General features: G+C 32.6%; 2 protein-coding genes across 2 annotated transcripts; both read right to left on the reverse strand.

The window, feature by feature from the left end:
* Window positions 1-8557: 8557 nt before the first annotated feature.
* On the reverse strand, window positions 8558-8878 carry LOC105128184 (CLAVATA3/ESR (CLE)-related protein 27). The gene has a single exon (XM_011029740.1). The coding sequence runs from the start codon at window positions 8876-8878 to the stop codon at window positions 8558-8560; it is 321 nt and encodes a 106-aa protein (XP_011028042.1).
* An 8076-nt stretch (window positions 8879-16954) lies between these two features.
* Window positions 16955-20105, reverse strand: LOC105124010 (uncharacterized). The gene is made up of 3 exons (XM_011023835.1): window positions 19873-20105; window positions 17910-18112; window positions 16955-17364 (listed from the first exon to the last, which is right to left on the reverse strand). The coding sequence occupies exons 1-3, from the start codon at window positions 19972-19974 to the stop codon at window positions 17100-17102; spliced, it is 570 nt and encodes a 189-aa protein (XP_011022137.1). The 5' UTR covers window positions 19975-20105; the 3' UTR covers window positions 16955-17099.
* Between the last annotated feature and the right edge of the window lie 1230 nt (window positions 20106-21335).

Below are 21335 nucleotides of genomic sequence, written 5' to 3' on the forward strand. Positions count from 1 at the left end.
CATGGAAAACCCGATGTGGGAAAAACCACTGACATCTCCCTCCTCAGCTATAAATAGAAGATGTATTGATAGCTGAGATAGACCACGAGATAGAGAGAAACACAGAGAGCGTGCTAAGGGTGAGAGTTGAGTTGAGTTGAGAAGTTTTCTCCTCCTCCTTGTTTTGTTGTTTGTATTGCTTTTGAGCTTGATTAATACAAACCAGTAGCTCCGTGGAGTAGGCAAGTTGCCGAACCACGTAAATTTGTGTGTGTTTGAATGTTTGGATCTCCTAACAGTTGGTATTCCCAACAAGAAAATTAGAAATTATTAATGAAATATTTCATTGGTATTTAAGGAAACTTTTTGATGATATACTAGCAATTGCAATGAATAAAATTATCCAAAAATATCTCATTGAAATTTTTGTTTCGCTAGCAATTTATAATACTAACGAATCATTAATAAAATATTTACACTCAAAAATTAAATTTTACCAATGATTTTCCGTTGGTGAACTTGTCAGCATTAGAAGTTATTATCAGAAAAAAAAATCTAAAAATTAAAAACTATCAGCAATTATTTTTGCATTTTCAATTATTTTTTTATTATAATCTTTAAGTCAATAATTACTCAAAATAAACTTAAAGCCATGACAAAAGGCATCTTCAAATATTAAAAGAATGGACACAGATTAGAAACAATTCCCAGTAGACATTAACAAATGCACGTAGCCGCTAAGGGTCGGGCTTGAATCAAATAAACAAGATGTGAAAGAACAAAACCTTTTTCATGGTCACATAAACAAACACCATACTACTCTTGTAAGCTTGATCAAACCCAATATAAAACAGTTGCTCACATCATGAGCAATTAATAGATGACAGGTAATGACGAACAACCAACGCAACATAACAGCACCCACAAAACACATATTAGAGGAAATTACTTCATTTTAAAACCCCAACTGCTTTGTTGAACATGAAAAGATTTAGTAAGTACATACCACCCTATGAGATCAATGGCTACTTTGGTTTTGTCCTAAGCTAAATCAAAACAAAAGCTAAAAACGGAGCTCCTATTTAAAACCTATAAATGCAAGTAATTCTACACCAAATTGCTCAATACTTTATCTTTGCATCCTCGGTTGCTCCTAGTCATTAGCTTACTCATCATCATCTCTCTCCTGCGAACAACAACCAAACATGATTATCAACACAAAACTCTTCAAAAGTGATGCAAAAATTATACATGCCAAGTGAAGTTTAGGTTTCTAATCTACATATCTTCTTCATCCGCCTCGCCTTCCTCACCTTCATCAGTCACTTATAACTTTGACCTGACATGTTCATCGTCAACATTTCCTCCAGCCTAGCATCACCCAACAGAATCTAATCAATTTCACACAAATTTAATTTTTTTAAAATTTTTTAATTAGATCATAAAATTTATAAAAATCAATTTGTACTCAACTAACATCAATTAATGCCCTAATTATTATTAATTATACATTAATTTAATTTTTTTAAAATTTTCAACAAAATCCTAAATTGACAAAAATTAATATAGACCGACTAATTATTCATCATTTCTTCATTTTCAACTTATTTAGCCTAAAATAAAACCTTGAGTTGTTATCATTTCCTTACAAATTTAATTTTTCATTAATTTTCAACATAACCATGAAATTAAAAAAACAAATATAATTGGTATCTATTAAATTATTCATCATCTCTTCAATTAACACGGTTAAATTATAAAATTATACTCAATTTCATCAAGCGATAAATTCAATCTATTTTATCCAAATCTCAAACAAACTCTAAAATACAAATTCCACATTAATACACTAAAATTTGAATTATACAACAAATAAAACACTTAAATATACATGCAAGTTATAAAACTAAAAAAAATCAATAAATTAACTTAAGATATAAATGGATGAGTTTGCTTACTTGATTTAAAAAACCAATAAAAAAAAACTTAGGTCTTTAAAGAGGTGTTGCACTAGTGCTGACAGGTTATAATAGCTGAATTTGTGAAGATAAATAGAGGTTTTATAATGAAGAGGAGAGAGGTTTTAACTGGAAAATTGAAAGGAGAAAATTAATTATGTTACTTTGTGTTTAAAAAACTTATATATTGAGTTTAATTATCGACGAAAAAACTTATATATTGAGTTTAATTATCACTAAAAATCATTGATGGAGTTTCTATCAGCAATTCTATTAATGATTTGATTGGTCAAAAATGCTAATGAAAATATCAACAAATATTTTTTTTTAATTTCACTGTTGTTCACATTAGAAATTATTAATAGAAAATTAACATCTTGTTTTTTATTGGTAAACTGTAATAAAATATTTTTTATTGGTATTTTTATTGTTTTTTCTAGTTTTTTGGTCGTGTTCATGTTGGCAAGAAAGAAAGTGGATTTTTATTTATTTATTTCCAACCAATTACCTATCATCCTCTATTATTGGTATTCACATTATTAGTAAATTGTTGCAAATTCAAAATTTATAATAGCTTTCCTAGGAGATTGTGGTTGGCAAGATATTTGAATTTTCTACCCTCCTATGAAATTTAATACTTGAGTTTGAGTTTCGTTTAAAAGACTTGAGTCTTATGTTGTCAACTTCGTATACTATTTTTTAAGATTTTATCTATTCAGTGAGGGACATGTTCATCAACGCTCTTCTTCACTTGCAGCCTATCTCTTGAGGTTTGTCAGGTGGTTCCATAATCTTTACTTAGATATACTATGTGTTTGACATGTGTGTTTTTTTATTGTTGTTGAGGATTTCAACACTTTTTTTTTTTTTTGGCTAGTGTTAGGACTTTTCGACTTCTGAATTTAAAGGACACCAAAGGATAAGTGCAAGGGCAACTTAGTTTGTAATTTTTTGAATATTAAGCTTAGAAATAACTACTATGCTTGGGTAAATATACGTGTAAGTGTTCTAATGACCAATTTAAATTAAGTTATAGTATATTTGAAAATGTTGACATTTTTTTAGTTGCGCGTGATTCACGTTGAATTATTAAAATAATATTGTTAATTATTTAGTTAATTGTATTTATAATTGATTAATTAGTAATTGTGTGTGGATAGTTTTTTAAATATGTATTATTCATGTTCATTTTAAGTTTGTTACTTTCTATAGTTTATTGGTTTTATTTGGAATTAATTAATTTTTAAAAAAAATAATTTCCAACAAAATGTCCCCTTGCAAGTGGCTTGGCTGCCAATTGTGCACTTGGCTGGTAATATTAGCAGCCGCGTAATTGCAACAGTGGCTGCGGTCGGTAAAAAATATTGCTTCTATTGGCGTAATGTTTGGGGAATTATTTTTTAATATCTGCGCTGCTAGAAGTACAATAATCTTTAATATTTTTTATAGGTTACGTTACTTATAATAGCGTAACCTATTGCATTTTTGCCAAATTTTGGCATAAATGTATCAAATTAGGGGTGAAAATTATATAATTACTCGTCTCCTTCTATCAATTATGTTAGTAATTAAATGCCTTTTCTAGAAGTACATCAGCCACTCTCTAGAACGCAATTGGAGGGGAGATCTCAAACCACCTGTAATTAAAAAAAAAAAAAACGAATTGAGTTGATTTAATTTGAAATAGAGGATTCGAGCGGGACCGTATATAAAAATAAGAATGCAATTCCGTGTCTTTTTTCCTTTTAAATTATCAAATTGTTTATAGTTTTTATGCACAATTTATCATAGTATTAGCGTCTACTACATAAACCAAATTACACGAATATACTTTTGATACGCATATGATCGAGGTTAACTTATTGTTTAAATTATTCTTTAAGAAAGCCCGGTTTCTAATTGTCAACCAGTGATTTTTTTTTTCTTTTGTAGCAATAAAATATTAATTTCGTTGATCCTTCATCTTCTTAAGCTTTCACGTGCCAATATGCCAAGAAATATTGGAACTTGGAGAAGTGGCGAGCGAATCCCATTAATTTCTCCAACGTTGTTTTGTTGCTTTCCAAAGTACGAATATTATTAGTACGACCTCATAAAACAAAAGGAAAACAAAATAAAAATAATAAAAATAAAATTACCAAGGACTTCATAATACCGGTCGGCTCAAATTTAAGGCGCATAAGCAAGTGATCATTAATTAAAGGGCTGATGAGGAAACAGATGAAAATGGTATCCAATTTCTACAGGAAAAATGCTCGATCCATGACGCATCTCCTCTTCTAACATGCTGGAAATGGTTGATTGAGGATTCCGTGGTTAGTTTCATGTTACGGGCTTCGGTGGCCGTTCCCCATAGAGACAAGAGGCGGCGGCAGCCTTCTGGAGGATTTTCATTTTCTTCAGCTATTGTATTTACACACTTTAAAGTCCCTATATTTTCGAATTATTCAATTTAGTACCTCTATCTCAAAATTTACTAACTACTAGCGGATGGACGTAATTTGGGATTGTGAAAATTATGAATATCCTGGGAGCCAAGTCTCAAGACAGTGTGCTTTGGGCGTAATATAAAGATTGGGACTTCGGCCCAGGCATTCACTTTGGGACTTCCGAAAAAGTAGTTGTTAATAGCTTTGGATTTGCAACTTTTGGCAATGTAGAAACCCCGCGTATTTGCAAGTCCAAAGAGAGAGCAAGATGGTCTTTTGAACGCGGACCCTAACATATAGGAACCATCGATCCAGGTATAACAGCAATTGCCGAATCGCAGCCCTTGTAGACAATCAATCGAACATCTTATCAGCATAATCAGAATAGGAGCCGTCTCCAAACTTGCAAGTCTATAAATAATTGTATATCTTTTTCAGTGTGCATGCTTGAGTGGTGGTATATTATGAAGGGAATCTTTGCTACCTAACTATGGGCATTTTGTAATATTATCAGAAAACCCTCCTGGTTTTTAGAATAGACTACTAGTTCACACGCTGTTTCTAAAGGAGAATATATTCTATTATAAAACAACAGGCTTAGCACACCGGTGACCACCCACGCATGTTCCTGGCGAGCTTTCTGAACAAATGCTTATGCACCAATTAATTTATTTTGTTCATCATTTTTTAACATGCTCTACTGGTTAACAACTTCCTCCGCGATGCGGCAGTTGCGGGCCTGTGCTGGGATTAATTGAGTCAACAAATTAAATAAAAGAAGTGGGCTACCTACCTATTGGGCTTCAGTAGACTTTAGACTCATTGAATGATGGCCCGTGAATTTTCAGCTCTGCTCCGGGGGGGGGGGGGGGGGGGGTGGGAAAGGGGGTGTTCGAAAAACCACCTCTTTAGTGCTGCCACCATGAGAATTCCGTTCATTGGCAAAAAAGCTAAAAACATGGTTATATTGAGACCAGCTTCGAGGCTTTTTGACACACGCTCAAGTCCTGTACCGGCCCATCTCCCATGTCCTGTACACAAGGAGGCATATCTACATTGGTCTTCTTGATAGCTAATGGCTATTTTGCCTTATCTTGTCACTCAACGAGTATATAGTCCATAGTATTTGTGGATTAATTTTCGCATATCGAGTCTAAATCACAATCGCTTTCATTTCAAGTCGAATTTTAAGCAAACTATCCACATTTAAACTAGCATATTTATAGAAAACGTTTTCCTCGTAACTGCTTTAAAATATTGAAAAGGAAAACGAAGAGATCAAGCCAAATATTAAATTGGAGATGAAAATTAGTGAGTGTTTAATAACGCGTTTCAAATTATTTTTTAAAATATTTTTTTTGTAAAGTAATATAAAATCATATGAAAATTAGTGAGTGTTTAATAACGCGCTTGAAATGATTTTTTAAAATATTTTTGTTGTAAAGAAATATAAAATCATTAAGTTATGTTTTTTAAAATATTTTTTACACCGATAATAATTTCTCTAAAAAAAATATTAAATTTACCTGAAAGGAATAATAATATATACACAACGCGTTTATCATTGAGAAGCAATATATAGGGGCGTTGGTACTTGGTAAGCTACATTGTCTTCAATGGGAGGATTTGAGAGAGGGCAGAATCAGTTTGATTCCAAATCCAAAATGCAAAGAGACAGATTAACACGGCTACAGAATCACTTGCAGCTTTTTCAACTTCTTACGCCGCATAATACGTGGAGCTTTCTCACTTTGGTTTCTCTGCATTTTTTAACTCTCTCTCTCTCTATCCCCACCCTAACACCACCCAAAATTAACAGAGAACGAGAGAAGACACCTTTGCTTTGTTCACGCAAAATACAAAGAACATGCTTATTTTATAATTACAGTCCAAGAATATTGTAATGCCCATGAAATAATCATACGCAACATCATTAGTATTGTATTAAGTAATTTGCTAGTTAAAACACGGATAATCAATCCCCCGCAACTTGGTACCCGGATTGGTATTAATCCTACGTAATTTACTGGGATACAAAAATAAAGAAAGTAGACAATAAATATCCCTGGAATAGTACTGGAAGGAGGTCTCTCATATTAAAATTTGGAACTATAACCAAGAGTTTTGAGGCTTTGATTATTAATAGGTGAGAGGACAGTGGGAGGTCGGAGACAGGAAAAAAAAATGGATTCTAGAGTATTTAACGCTATGATTTTTAGTAGAGTACCTTTAAATGTTTCATTAATAACACTATACCTTATTGAATAGCTCAATTTTCGTTAAACCATTATTGTTATTTGAGAGAGTGTTGTGTTTGGTCTCGTACATGGAATCACCATATTTATTGAAAAGAGAGGTAGCTAACCACTTTAAAATTAAGTGGTTCAGTATTATAGCGAAAGATTTAAAAATTACATTATATTTGATCATTGTTTAATTCTGTTTTACTGTATAAAAAGAGAAAAAGAATTGAGACTTATGAATTATAAATTATATTTCGTTAAATTAATCCGGATAAATTGATATTCGATTATTCCTAATTTTGGTCATTGTTTAATTCTGTTTTACTAAACAATTCTGTTTTATTGCATAAAGAGAGAAAGAATTGAGACTTGTGAATTGTGAATTGTATTTCGTTGAATTGATCCGGATAAATTGATATCCGGTTATTCCTAGTTTTACCAAGAAAAAGAGAGAGTGAGGGAGGAAAAATTAGTATCTAGAGAGTGATAAATCACTTAATAATAAATATTTCGAAATCAGACGTTTCCCTAACAAGGTAGGCTTTAGTTTAAAGATGCGACAAACACCACTGCTAGTTAAGGGTTTTTGTGTTTTAACTGGCAACGGAACGGGACAGACCATCTTAGATTATTCGAATATCTGATACACACACATAAGTATAGAAAAACTGCACAAATAATTGACGAAAAGCTCGCAAACTATTAGCCAGGTAAATTTTCTACCTCCACCTTAACTTTCTAGAGGGAATTAAGAAAAAAGGAAGAAAAGATTTCCACCTCTTTTCCACTTTACAGTCGATAATAACTTATCCTTGTGCACTTCTTCACGACGGGACAAAAAGTCAACTGGGAGTAGCAATAGAAAACTATATATACTTTAAAGTTTCTAAACTAAGCAAATTAATCGATGAAAGCTGAAGTCCAATCTAACATTCAACTACATGTGCTCTAATTACTATATATCTTATAAAATCTTTGTGGTGTTAACCTCTAGAATTTTCATGTCTGACGTTTGCAAAATCTTTCTCCGGGTAAATTACATTTACAACGCAAGTATCTTTCTTCAATTACCATACCATCCTCAACGGCACCATAGGAAGAAGAGTGAGTTCTCTCTCTTTTTTTACTTACAGTGTTTCGTCTAATCAACTGTCAACTGGTGAGAGTCAACGCTTCGGACTTGCAACAAGAGTCCATAGATTTAACGACTTAGATCTCTTAATCAAACGACTGCTGTGAAGGAAAATCCAATAGATGCCGGCAGGACTTTGAAAGCAGACAAAGCACGTGATCGACGATCAGTATTTATTGTTGGGGAAAGATGAAGAATAGACTACAACACTAGTCAATGAAAAACTTAGCAAAGGAGGAGAAGACAAGTACGGGAAGAATTTGCCAGAAAATGCAAAAACCGGAGACTCAACACAGAATAAAGTTGTTACCTCATCTTACCCAGAAAGAAAAGATAAAAGCCTCCATGATATCTCATTGACACTGTTGCAAACAATCAATATTCGATGATAGTGATGTAAGGAGCAAAAACAAATCTTTCGATTGCTATAGTGAAAAGCAAAAATATCTGTAATTACAATGCCTACCACGTGCACTCTTCTCTCTAACTAGTTCTTCTTAAAAGAAAAGATGAACTCAAAAGGATTCCAATTGTTGTGCATGGAGACAGATTAAAGCAAAACACATTTTTCCATGGTGTCATCACTATAAAACAAAATTCTCAGCTTCTATAAACATCATCATCCTCCATTTTTATGATCTTACATGCAAAATAAAAGGACTTGACATGGCAAAATACCCAAGTTTTTCCCTCCTGAATTACAAACACTAGTCAAGATTCTAGCACGAAAGCGATGAGAAAAACGTGGGTATTTTGGACAAGATTCAGCAAAAATGCAAAAAATAAGAAGAAAAAAATGAAAAATGAGTAATTGAACTAGTTGTGGAGAGGATCTGGACAACTGGGCACTCTTCTTTTGCTCTCTTCAAATCCTTTCTCAGTTTTGTTGAGACCATGAGAAGTGTTACCTCTTCCATTGAAGTACTTTCTGAAGTATTCTTCTTTGCTCTTGTGATTATTTGCAGTAAAATTATGGCCGCTCTCCTTAAACTTTGCCATGCCATTCTCTTGAAGTAACCTTATTGCTCCTGCCTTACAGTTGGAGACACCGCAGACCCAAATCTGGAACACAAACATGACCAAGACCACCACCAGAGATGTAGAGTACATGATTCTCCTAGAGCTGCCAAACGACATCTCGCCTGATAATTAATTAACCCGCATAAAGCTTTAAAAACCCAACTCGTTTTAACTTTCTATTTGACACTCTTATAATTCTTAATCTTCTCTCAAGAAATTTTGCTACTTGGCTGGAATGAGTTGGTTTGATTGTTTGGATTCCAGGCTCAAAAATCTCTCTCTCTCTCGCGCGCGCGCACTGTCATGTAGGTGAAGGTTCTATAAAAGTGAAAGCAGTGACGGCTATATTGGGGTAAGGGAGGAGAGAGTAGCTGCAGGGGGAGGGAGTGATAGAGGGAGCCTCTTCCTCTTCTTCTCTCATGCACACCCACACTGACCCACGTGACGAGAAAAATGGCAGACTACCATTGATTTTTCCCCCCTTTAAATTCATTTTGTATAAGCATATTGGCAACAAGACTGATCTTGTTGAGAGATAACTTTATTTTTGTCCAAGTTTCACAACTAAATTACTGAAACTAACATTGACTCCTTGGCATTAGCCAAGAGAATTCAGTTTGAATTCTGCCGAATGTCGGTCATCATGTTGAAAAATCACGCCCACGCGCCTCTTTTCTTGAGTAGGGTCTTTGCACTACTATTTAAATGTAGTTTATCAATCATTCTCGCAATCATCAATACGTGTCCATTTAATTATTTAGTTATAAAATAGATGTTCGAATGTAAGACCTGCGGACAACAATAATACATTAATGTGGTTGATTTAGCTACAATTCATTTTCAAAAACCGCTTTCATTACAAAGATAAGCCTAGAAGAAGGTTCCATCTTGATTAATATTTTTACTTTAATAATTTATTTTATTTTTATTAATCTTATTGATAAATAATTAATATCTGTAAAATATCATATTTAATAAATTTAAGAACTCTTTAATAATTAAATAAGTTTTTAAAAAAATGATAAAATTTTAAAGAAATACTCTAAAAATAAATATATATAGATAATAGAAAAAGAAATACTCTAAAAATAAATATATATATATAGATAATAGAGAACCTTTAACCTTTGCACAAGAGAGGCTAGAATATTATCTTACGGTGATAACATTAAAAAAAAAAGTCTTTAATATACATGGAAGATGAATAAATACTCTTTATACATTATTGACATGAGATACATGTGAAGGTTTTTTCAAAGATTTTTGTGCACAGAAAAGTGTAAAAAGATTAGTAGTCTTGTCCTTAATATTCTATACCAAGCATTGTGAAAAAAATGAATGGAGTCTCATAGTTAGATAAAAAGTCTAAAAATATCATTAACTTTATATATATTTGAGTTTGCTAAGATATTAAATTTATGAATATCAAATTTAATAACTTACTAAACCTATAAGTATATTGACCTAACATGTAGTATGAGTTCAAAGATGTTGGATCTGATATTTTACTAAATCTATATATACTTAGACTTAATTGCATGTTTGTTCAACTTAAAAATATTAAGTTTGTTACATGTGAAGATTGTATATATATTGACTCAACATGTAACCAAATTTAAAATTATTAGATGTGATAGTTTACTAATACTTTTTATATAAATTAAATATGTAGCAAAACTTAATTTTGGATCGTGGCTATATCTTTTTAATCCCTTTTCAAAAATAACATATATAAAATTTGCACATTCAACAATAATATAATTTTATTTTATTTTTATTCAATTACTCATCTACATTCGCCGTAACAGTATATTAGTAAATTATTTATTAATTTACAAGACTATTTAACTCGGGGAAAGTCAACAGGAGACCAGGCGGCCCTGAGACAAAAAAATTATCTATATTATTCATCTTAATTTATCTTATAACATATTATTTTATAATTATTTTATCAAATGGGTCAACTTAAAAATAAAAATTTGATAAAAAAAAACATACTTATTATGTGAGTATTTAAAAAACCCCACCTAGATAACAAAATGTAAAAATCTCATGATTTTTTTAATCATAACTATATATATATATTTATATAAACTTGAAAAAAATTAATTAAAAAAAATATTATTTAGCTTCAAAGAAAAAAGAAAGTAATGCACATGTCATTTTATTTTTTTACATGATCACTGTCAGCTGAAATATAGAAAGAAAGTACAATTAAACAAATTTCTAAATCTTGTCCTGTTACGTCATGTTAGTGAAAATAAAGAAGAAACTGTTACTCCCACGCGCCTTTACTTGGGATAGCTGGACTGAAAGAGATATCGATGTACATTAATTGGACGTTGAGTCGAAACATGGGATTTGGCCACGGCTGGCCGGGAATCTCGCGGCGGTGTTGGAGACATTGGTCGTGCTGGACGTGTGTAAGAAGGAAATCCTGTCTGAATCAACGAAGTTCGTACGATCTGAGGTATCAAACTTGTTGCAGTCTTGTGAATTTTCCTCATTCTGAATAAATCTATTTTTTTTTCCTAGCTTGCAATTTGCACCATTCATTAGAAAAAAGGACGGCCTAGCTATATAGAGGTCAGATCTTTGAAAGGCTAGTTGTCTCTCAGTGAAGTTTTAGTTTTGCATCGATAAATAAAACAAGTGATGCCTTGCCCTTGAGCAAATTTGAAATCGACCTTGACAAATATGTATATAGTTTAAGAATTTACTGGTACCGATGATCCACTTGAGATTTTATGGGTTTAGTATATCTGGAGAACATGGAATTTTTCACAGCATTAGCTCGAGATTAACTAAACTAATTATGAATTCATACATAAATCGCGGCCTCAAAAGAAAGGCTATTAAATAGTTAATATATAGGGATAACACCACTCCAAATGAATGGTGATAAATACAGTAACTCGCAGCTTGGACTGGAAAATGCAATTGATGTCAGCTGATATGCTTGCTACACTGTGATTTATGACAATGCAACTTGTACCATCAAAATTACATGTTATTGCTATACAGAGAATTACGGCTGGAAAATTCATTCCGTGTAATTGATTTTTTTTAGCTGAAAGATCAAATTTCTAGCACGATAATTTCATTGCGAAGCAAAACATCGCGAAGAATTAGCTAATGTGATTCCTCAACTACTCCTTGCTTGCGATCACCATGTATTCAACGAAATTCTCTCGATTCTAAAGAGTAAACATTATCTACATGTCATGTTGCACATTAATAAATTTGAAATGAATTTTTAACATAATAACAATATTATAATTATTAAGTTATTAGAAATTTAAAAATCACAACTCTTATTCTCTCTTATTAAACCAGTATAAAAACCAAGATAACAATGGATTTATATAATTTTTAAATTCAAAAAACTTTGGCTAGAGATAATATTTTAAAGAGCAAATATAAAATTACTTCTAATATTTGACATAATAATTTAAATTTTTAGATTAAATAAATTTTAAATAAAGTTTTAAAATTTAGTTGTCATTATCGTTGTTTGATTTTTTAAATTAATATGAATATTTAGATTAATTTATACATGTTTTGGCTAATCTCATTGACTTTAAAGTTAATGATTACTAAAGTTTCAAATAGTTTTAAAAAGTTACTAAAAAAAAATTCAAAACTTGATTAATTGAGCTTCTCTTTAAAATTGAGCTTCTCTTTAAGATTTATGATTTGATATTTTATTTTATACGATGAATAAGATATTTTATATTAATGAGATATTAAATTATTAAAAATTAAGAATGATAGTAAAGTTTTAAGTTTAATTTTTTTATTATTTAAAAAGATGTATTAGATGAATATCTGTTTGACATTCAATTACTTGAAATTTCGAGCAATCAGTCATTAAATGCTTTATCATGGTATTTAAATAAGTATTACATGAATAGCTAAAGAAAAGAAATCACAGGAGGTGTTCCCTAAAATGTAGATTTTGTTTTACTCGTTAGGTTGAAGGAATTATACGCGACACCCAATCAGACAGGCATCATCGACCTTCATATCCCTGATGAATTTTAATTTTCTTTTCAGAAGAATTGTATTTTTCATTGCCATGTAGGATTTGATTGAGATTAACGCTGTCCATTTTAAACTTAGCTATCTCAAAGAAAACATAAATTCCAACTCAGAATCTACTGTAAAATCACAAGAGCACGGCTCTGTATTAAGATCCAAGGAAACGTCATTTCGGTGGCAAAAAATTTGTGACTTCGTGGCAATGTCATTTCCGTGGGCAATCAACTGAAGAAAGTCGAGCAAAGAACATTAAATACTCCAAATCTCAAAGCTGGAAGGTAAGAACCCAATCAGCTAATAAAACTGGGACACGCCTTTTATTCGATCTTCTGTTATCTTGCAATTTCATGCTGAATGAGGGGTAGTCTGGAGATGATATTTTATCATCAGAGTTTGAAGTCTGGTGTGCTCCGAATTTCGTCGTTTATCGATCCAAATAGATAGAGCATAAAAAAAAAAAGTTGATTTTGTTTTGATCTGTCACTGAAAAAGAAAAAAAAACGGGGAGGTTTGGACCCAGCTCCAAATACCATAGAGGTAGCTGGAGAGGGGGGAAATATATGATGCCATGCAGGCAATAAAGTTGAGAACTTTTAGCTTCTGCTTGGACTTTCCTCTCGGTGTCCTGTACCTCTCGATCTGGCCCTTTCCGTCTTAAAGGCTTTTAACCCTCCTAGCCTGTCCTTCGTTAACGTTTGCCTTTTTCTACTTGACCTTACTCTCTTTTGCCTGTTTCCTCTTGCCCTTTTCCGTTCTCCCTTCCCTGAAAATTAATCAACACCGTGGCCCTTTAGTAAAGGGACTTTGCGATGCATTGCTTCCACTCGCAGATATTGAGTGTCTTTTTTCTATGCTCTGCGCAACACCATCATGGCACTAGCTCATGGGTCCATGTCAGAACAAGCTAATTGTCTCTTAAGTGTACCCTGCCACCAGAGACGTCCAATTCCGTTGGTTTTTCTCCAGCCAGCCAAAACAATTGCAGGATGGTATCAACTTAATCACATCAGCTAATTGTTCCATGACTATTTCATATATATTTCCTTTTTTCCTATTTATGTCGTTTAGAGATATATATAATTAGAGTACTTGAACCAGATACACGAAAAGCCTTCCTCGTCAATTTGTAAAATTTGAAAGCACTGCAGCTGTAGCATCTTTATAATTTGGTGGGAAAAAGAGAAATGTAGTGTCATAGCAATTCCATTCTTTAAAGTTAATGCGCAATACAATGAAATTATTTATCTTTGTTGGGTCAGATCTTTGGATATCTGATCACCCAAACCAGACCTGACCTCAACTTGGGTGATATCAAATAGGTACATAGTCCGGGTGACATGATATATAACAATAATAATAATAAAAAAAAAAGTTCTCAAACCCTAAAACTCAAAATTAATAATTTGTTTAACTTGTATAGACTTTTTCTTAAATTTCCACCTATTAATCTAATTTACTAATAATAATAATCATCCTTTCCGGATCACAATAATTATTTTTTTTAATTTGATTTTTATTTTTTTCTACACAATTTAGCCTTTTGTGTTCAAATTAGAGTTCAATTGCATATTTTTTTAGAAATAAATGTTGAATTGAAAATTAAAGGAGTGGAGTGAAAATAACAGGTAAAATATATAATGGATTCAAATTTTACATGAAAAATTTATTTTCACCCCTCATCTATTTTAGGTTTATAGATGATCAATCTTTTTAGTTGTTCAAAATTTAATTTTGATTAAAAAAGTTAATCTCTATCACTTTTCAATCATTTTGTTGGTAGGTAAGAGAGAGAGGATGTTAAGTTCCGATTTAAAAGGAAAAAGTTGTCGCTGATCATCCTGGTAATCAAAAATATTGAAATCAATGTCAATAAGTTTAATTTTACGAGAATAGTTTTACCAGCTATTTTTTCCCTCTCCTTGCTGAAGGAGGCAAATCTTATTGCATAAATATTTTTGGGTTTGTGTTGATTTTAGTTTTTTAAGGTTATGAATGTATTTATCAATGTGTTTTTTATGTTTTCCAAGTGTTATGAGTAAAAGTAAGTTGAAAAATAAGTTTTTAAAGAAACAGGATCAAATTCACGTTATTCCATTGATATTTGGTCACTAACTTTTGCAAAAGCAAATAACATGTGTTTGCGTTTGACTTTTTTTTTAAATGAGAATAATATAAAATTTTTAAAAATAAAAATAGACTTAGATGCTCAGGCTCCCTTTGAATTTTTTTTTTCTATTGTTTTAGAAAAATTTATAAAAAAATTGTTGGACCTAATTGAATTCAAATACCTCTCAATTTGTTTTTTTAAAATACAATTTTATTCATTTGTTATCAGTGATGTCTTTTTACCATCTCAATTGTGTTTTTTACTTTAAACTAAATATTTGGTATAAAAAATATTATCATATAATTAAATAAAAAATAATTTCTAAGATAATAAATTTATTGATTTTAATGGCATGGATAACTTATACCATGAGTTTACTTATTGATACAAGTTCATTTATTTTTTTAAAAAATAAATATTATTTTTTTATTAATTTTATTTTTTAATATTGAGTTAATTTAAAATTAAACTTTTAAAATTGTTTTTCTTAAAGGTTGCCTTTAAAAATTTTATAGGTTAAACCATGATAACATAGATAAATCAAATGTTTTATCCCAATAAAAAAATACTTTTAATTAATGATTAAAATCAATTTTTAAAAAAACATACCGTCAATATGAAAATATTTTTTGCACTTTAAAAATCTTTTGCTATGCCACGGGCCAGTTAACTGGTATGCTAGCTATCCAACGTCGTCAATGCAACTATATTCAACCCTAACCACAATCGCCTCAGGTTTATATCCTAGATATACCCAGTTTATGAGTAGCCTGGGCTGGACCTCGACTCCTGACTCATCTTTAATTAACGATCAAGTCACGATGTCGACCGCTAGACTAGAGTCGTCCCAAAAAACAATGGCTCTAAAAAAAGGTGATAGTCACTTCTTTCGTCCCAAAAAACAAAGGCTCTAAAAAAAGGTGATAGTCACTTCTTCAGGTGAAGACATAGATTGGATTTGTCAATAATGGTTACGCCCAAAGTAATAACAAAAATAACAACAATAATAAAGGAGAAGGAATAACTGAAGGCATGATGAGAGAAAAGGACGAGAAGCCCCAAGTCAACTCTTTTTTTTTTCTTGCCTACAAAAAAGCCTAAACTCTAAAGCTACTTCAATAGACCCTACGTCTCTACTCATCTGCTCCCCTCACAGTTTAGACGCTGGCTAGCCAAGATCTCGAGTCTAGAGTCCCGCTGCCCCGCAGGAGAAGCGGGCGACAAAAATTGATGGAACCTGGAGTACTAGTGGCCCAGTTAATAACGGTGCATAACGGTGGGAAAATAGAAAAAAAAAACATATATAATGCTATTTGCACTCCTAATTGCAAAGATGGCCAAGTAACACGATGACAGTAATAATGCTAGGAAGCTAATAAATGTTCCGCCAGCCAATACAACTACAGGTAAATTAGATTAGGTTTGTGTTTGCTGAATTTGTCAAGTGCACCGTCTTTGGAATGCTGCGTAACATGGTGCCCCCGAAAGAGCACGTGAAGGATGGACCACAAGTAAAACAGGGCTCAAACAATCCTGGAAGGCCCAAGCCTTATCCTCTGTCAGTGATTAAAGCCGAAGACTAACGGGCCCAAATCCAATCCTTGCATCGGAAATACACTTTCTTCTTCTAGTTCGGTCTTATATATTTCTTTTATCAACAAGCACCCTAAATGAAGCACTGTAGTTCAATCCGTCATTAAAGAGATATAAATCAAATCAAATCAATGCATATAAGTATAAAAGCAATTGGGTTGCAATTACTTTCATGTCAATGACACCTTCTGCTCAAAGACAATAAATCGACACCATCTTCACACTTTATAAGAAGAAAACAGCCTGCTTTTCTTACCGAACCAGGGCAACTTAATTTCAAGATATCTTACCGTCCTCATGTTCGAACTCCGAAAGCATACTGGCCTTACAATTGAGTGAGATCCAGATAACTTAATTCTCATAATTTTGATATTTGATATCTATTTTTTTTAAAATTTAAATTTTTACTCGCCATGCTTTCAGAAGCTAGTAGCATTTTTCTCAGGGGGGGAAAAACAAAACAAATCGAAACATTCATGGCCGCACTATATATTGCGTGATAACCAGGATGTATGTCAGTACACTTGCACAACAGAACCGCCAACAGATTCAAAACAACAGGAATCGAAACTTAGCCATCTAGTCATGTTGTTGATTCTAAGGATTGCCAGTCATCCCGACAGAACTTGTACGATTTGTTTTGTGGGCGGCCTTACTGGCAGTAGCCTTAGAGAAATACATGTAGTAGTATACATTGAGAATCATTGTTGCCACCACAAACACTGCTCCAGCAATAAAAACACCTTTCCGCAATGTTTCACAGGTGAAGTTTTGAGCATAGATCATCCCTCGATACTTGGTATGATAAGCATTTTTCTTTGCACCTGCAACTAAACATCCTTCTGCAACAAGAAAAGTTGCCCTGCAGATGCACAAGATTAAGGGGGTCATAAAGAGAGAGGATGTTTCTATTTTAACTATAAAAAGCTCGAGTTCTGGAAAAAGAAATGGTCCTCGATAAAATGACAGATGTAGATTAACCACAGTTATCATAGGTCTTCCTCAAATCAGAGTACTATTATATGAAACCATGTTGAAATAAGTTTTCCTCTGCCTAGATGTGCAAGTTGTAATTTACAACATTAAGTCAATTCACTGGTCATTTATCTGTAATTTGCAGCTATGAATGTACGATCCCAGAAAGTAGATGTATAGGCATAAAGGAAAAAAAATGAAAATCATAAATCAATATGAAAGGAGTTTGTGTGTGTGTGTTTCCATGTCTGCCTTAGTTGGAAAGGTAGAATTACAGAAGCAACAATGAAGAATCGAATACTGGTGAACAGACACCAATCATGATCACAATTTAAGTCAATAGTGAGAGGCTGATTGTCACTTTTGTATTGCATGTAGTTTCCTTGTAAAAAATGGATCAAGAATGTTATCCGGTACAAAAAAAATTCTCACCAAGAAGAGACAAAATAAATGATGGCCCAGGCTCGGTCTCCACCAGGGGCTAATGATCTCCCAAAACACATGCATTTTGTGATACCCATCAATAGTGATTCACTTGAAAGAAGAAATAAGAAAGCACCCACTCCATAACCTGTGGCAACATCAGAGTTGTAGACACAGTATGTAGCGTTTGTTGCATCTTTTTCAATGTGACCCTGTTTGCAGAAAAAACATTGTGTTAATGAATTGAAGACACCACTGATTGCTAATATTACAGTTCAGGACTTAATTCATTATCATTGTCATGTAAAACACTAGACATGCCAACAGTGCTATGCTTTGTCCACTGGAAGGGATCAGTGCAACCCATGTCTTAACCAATACAGGCATTCACCCCAAGCTAGACCTGCCTGCACATTGCAACATCATACAAAATCTCAGATTACTGTTTTCCTATCGAGGATTTTCTGTAGCTGGAAAAAAAGACGACTACTTATTGACCTAAATTCTGTTTTCTGGAATTTCCTGAAAGCAAAAACAGCGAACTGCATGCTTTTACTTCCATCTTCCAGACCACTGAAAAAAGAAAATCAACGAAGTGGTGGCTAGAATTTCTTTGGTTGCCTCGTCAATTTATTAAAGTTTCCCTTCCAGTAGCATAGACTTTCTTTACCAGGAGCAAGTTCCGAATGAATCCATCACAAAATTTATAACTCAGAAACACAATTTCAAATGACTACTTTTTCTTGGTAGTACATCGTTGATTCATGCCAGAGTTCAACCATTTCCAGGGATTAAGATAATATAAATGCTGTATGGAGAAACTTAAAGGTTGTGCCTTAAATTTAGAGTTCCAGTTGCACATGCATATCTTAATACAGTAGAGCAATTTCAGATGTATACATAATGGATGGATGTATGCTGTATGTGTACATATATATAATCAAATTTGATTGCAGTGTATTATGTCACCAAAGTGCTTGGCCTCGTTACAGTTGCTAATTTAATTTTAGGAATCAAAACAAGGCCACCCAACTCATTTGCTGTCACCATCTAGCTCTAATGCAGCAAGCCTGGTGAGCAGAAACCTTATTGATCAAGGGGAAAAAACGAGTTACAGCTTGCAAGTCACGACATTTTGGTAACTTCAATGGATGTTCTTTCACGAGTGATACTAAACATAATACTGTTTGTAGGGGCGAAAGCGCAAAATGATAGTAAAAGGCTGTGGCAGGCCAACATCATAGTTCCCCGCAAACAAATTGTTCAAGTTAAGTTGGCTACAATTTCGACTAGTTATTTAGCATAATCCTTTACATTATCGCTCATCACAACCTGACTCGTTACGAAAACCTAATATCTTCACACCAACTTCACCTCAAAGTCACAGCACTTCATACCAACATAAATATAAAGGCTTTCATGCTATTGCCTGTCCCTCAAACTTAGACAAATTGAACCAATTGGACAATAGCCCGACTGGCCGGGAATGGAAGTCTCATAGTTGCGGAAGTTCTTGAGTTCGAAACCCTTCTCTCCCCCCGTCAAAATGAAAATTGTGGCCAAATTCTTTACTTAACCATACATTAAAAAAACTTAAACAAAACCTAACAATCCTTGCATCAAGTCTTAAAACACACAGATCTCCAGTTTATCTCATCAAAACCTCTACAAACTCTAATAATACGAAAAACCGAGCCCCAAAATTACAAACGAAAAAGAGATCAATCAATCAATCAAACCAAAAGGAACGAGAAAGCATAACAAAAGCGCTCTACAAACTCTAATAATACTAAAAACCGAGCCCCAAAATTATTAACGAAAAAGAGATCAATCAATCAATCAACCCAAAAGGAACGAGAAAGCATAACAAAAGCCCTAAACCCAAACTTACAGCAAAAAAGTACTAAAATGAGAGAAAATGAATGGCAAAGAAAAGAAAAGGAAAGGAAAGAGGAGGGAGGGGGGTACGTACAATGCTTCTACGTCTTTCAGCAGCAATGGCAAACCCAAATGCTACCAGACTCAGAACCACCACCAGAAGGTGAACCAGAGTCGAACCTTTTCGTTCTTCCATCTGAAAATTACGAATCTTCTTTCTTTGAGAAAGAGATTAAAAAAAGAAAGAAAGAAAAGGCAAAGACAAAGTGCTGCAGTGCGGCAAGTGAAGCGCGGAGGCGGACTTGTTTTCTACGCAGTAGGAATGGAAAGAAGTTAAAAATTGTCGGATAAAATAGGAAATCTTTAGATCTTTTCTAAACCCACTCGATACTGATGAGTGTGGTATCACGCGATGGTTTAAAGAGTTGTTATGTCGAGTTGTTATTGGATTGTGTTTGCCAAGCGCCGTGTTTGAGTTACCAGGTAGCCCAGTTAGAAATCAGTAGAGTTTGGGATAATTTATGTAGTGATTAAAGGAGGAATAATGGAATTCTATGATTTTGTTTTTGTTTACCAGAACTATCATTCACATTGACCGTGATTGATGAGCTCTTCTATCGGTGGATCATTTGATGGTCTCTTTCCTCTACTTTATAAGAAAAGCTTAGTAAAACTATTCAGAAAGCGTCCATGTCGGTGTTTTTTAAAAAAATAATATTTTTTTAATATTTTTAAATTATTTTAATATATTAATTTTAAAAATAATATTAAAAAAATAATTAATTATATTTATAAAAATAAATACTTTAAAAAATAATCATCACAACAATACCAAACATATTATCCCACAAATTCCTCCAAAGATTTCTATATGTTTTATACATTAATTTCAAATGCAATTATTTAAGTTTGAAGAATCTTATCACACTCTTTTTTTTAGGAATTTTTTTTTTTCTTCTATTAGAGTTGCATATTTTTATCCCAAACAAAAATATGAAATAAAATTCCAATCACCTTAGCTTGAGACTTAATTAATTGAGAGGTTTATAGACTCCCTTTTCCACTTCAAAATCCAAATTTAAGTAGCTCAGCTGCTCTCCTTTTCCACTTCAAAATCCAAATTTAAGTTAGTTTATAGACTCCCGAGTTTATTAACAATTTTTTTAGTTTGAATTAATTAATTGAAACATGCTAGGTTTTGTGGCATTGATGTGCTTTGAATGTCATGTTCTAAGTAATATGTTTTGAAATTAAATAGAATAAATATATTCAGTGATTAAATTTTGTGATATAATGTATGTAAAATTAATTAATCATTCTCTAATCTTTTTTAATAAACTGTTTGAATGAATTACAAGTAAGGGCATAGTTTAACATCCAGTTTTTATGAAAATAAAATAAAACATTACTTGTAAAAAATATAGAAACTTTCACTGATAAGATGAAATGCCTGGAATAATACAAGTAAAAAACTAAAATCAAAACATTACTTAGTTTTTTTTTTTTTTTGCAAGATTCATATATATATATATAAACATCATTTCTCGTATAAGTAGA

Source organism: Populus euphratica, unplaced genomic scaffold, assembly GCF_000495115.2.
Source record: "Populus euphratica unplaced genomic scaffold, PopEup_1.0 scaffold1.1, whole genome shotgun sequence".
NCBI classification, from domain to species: domain Eukaryota; kingdom Viridiplantae; phylum Streptophyta; class Magnoliopsida; order Malpighiales; family Salicaceae; genus Populus; species Populus euphratica.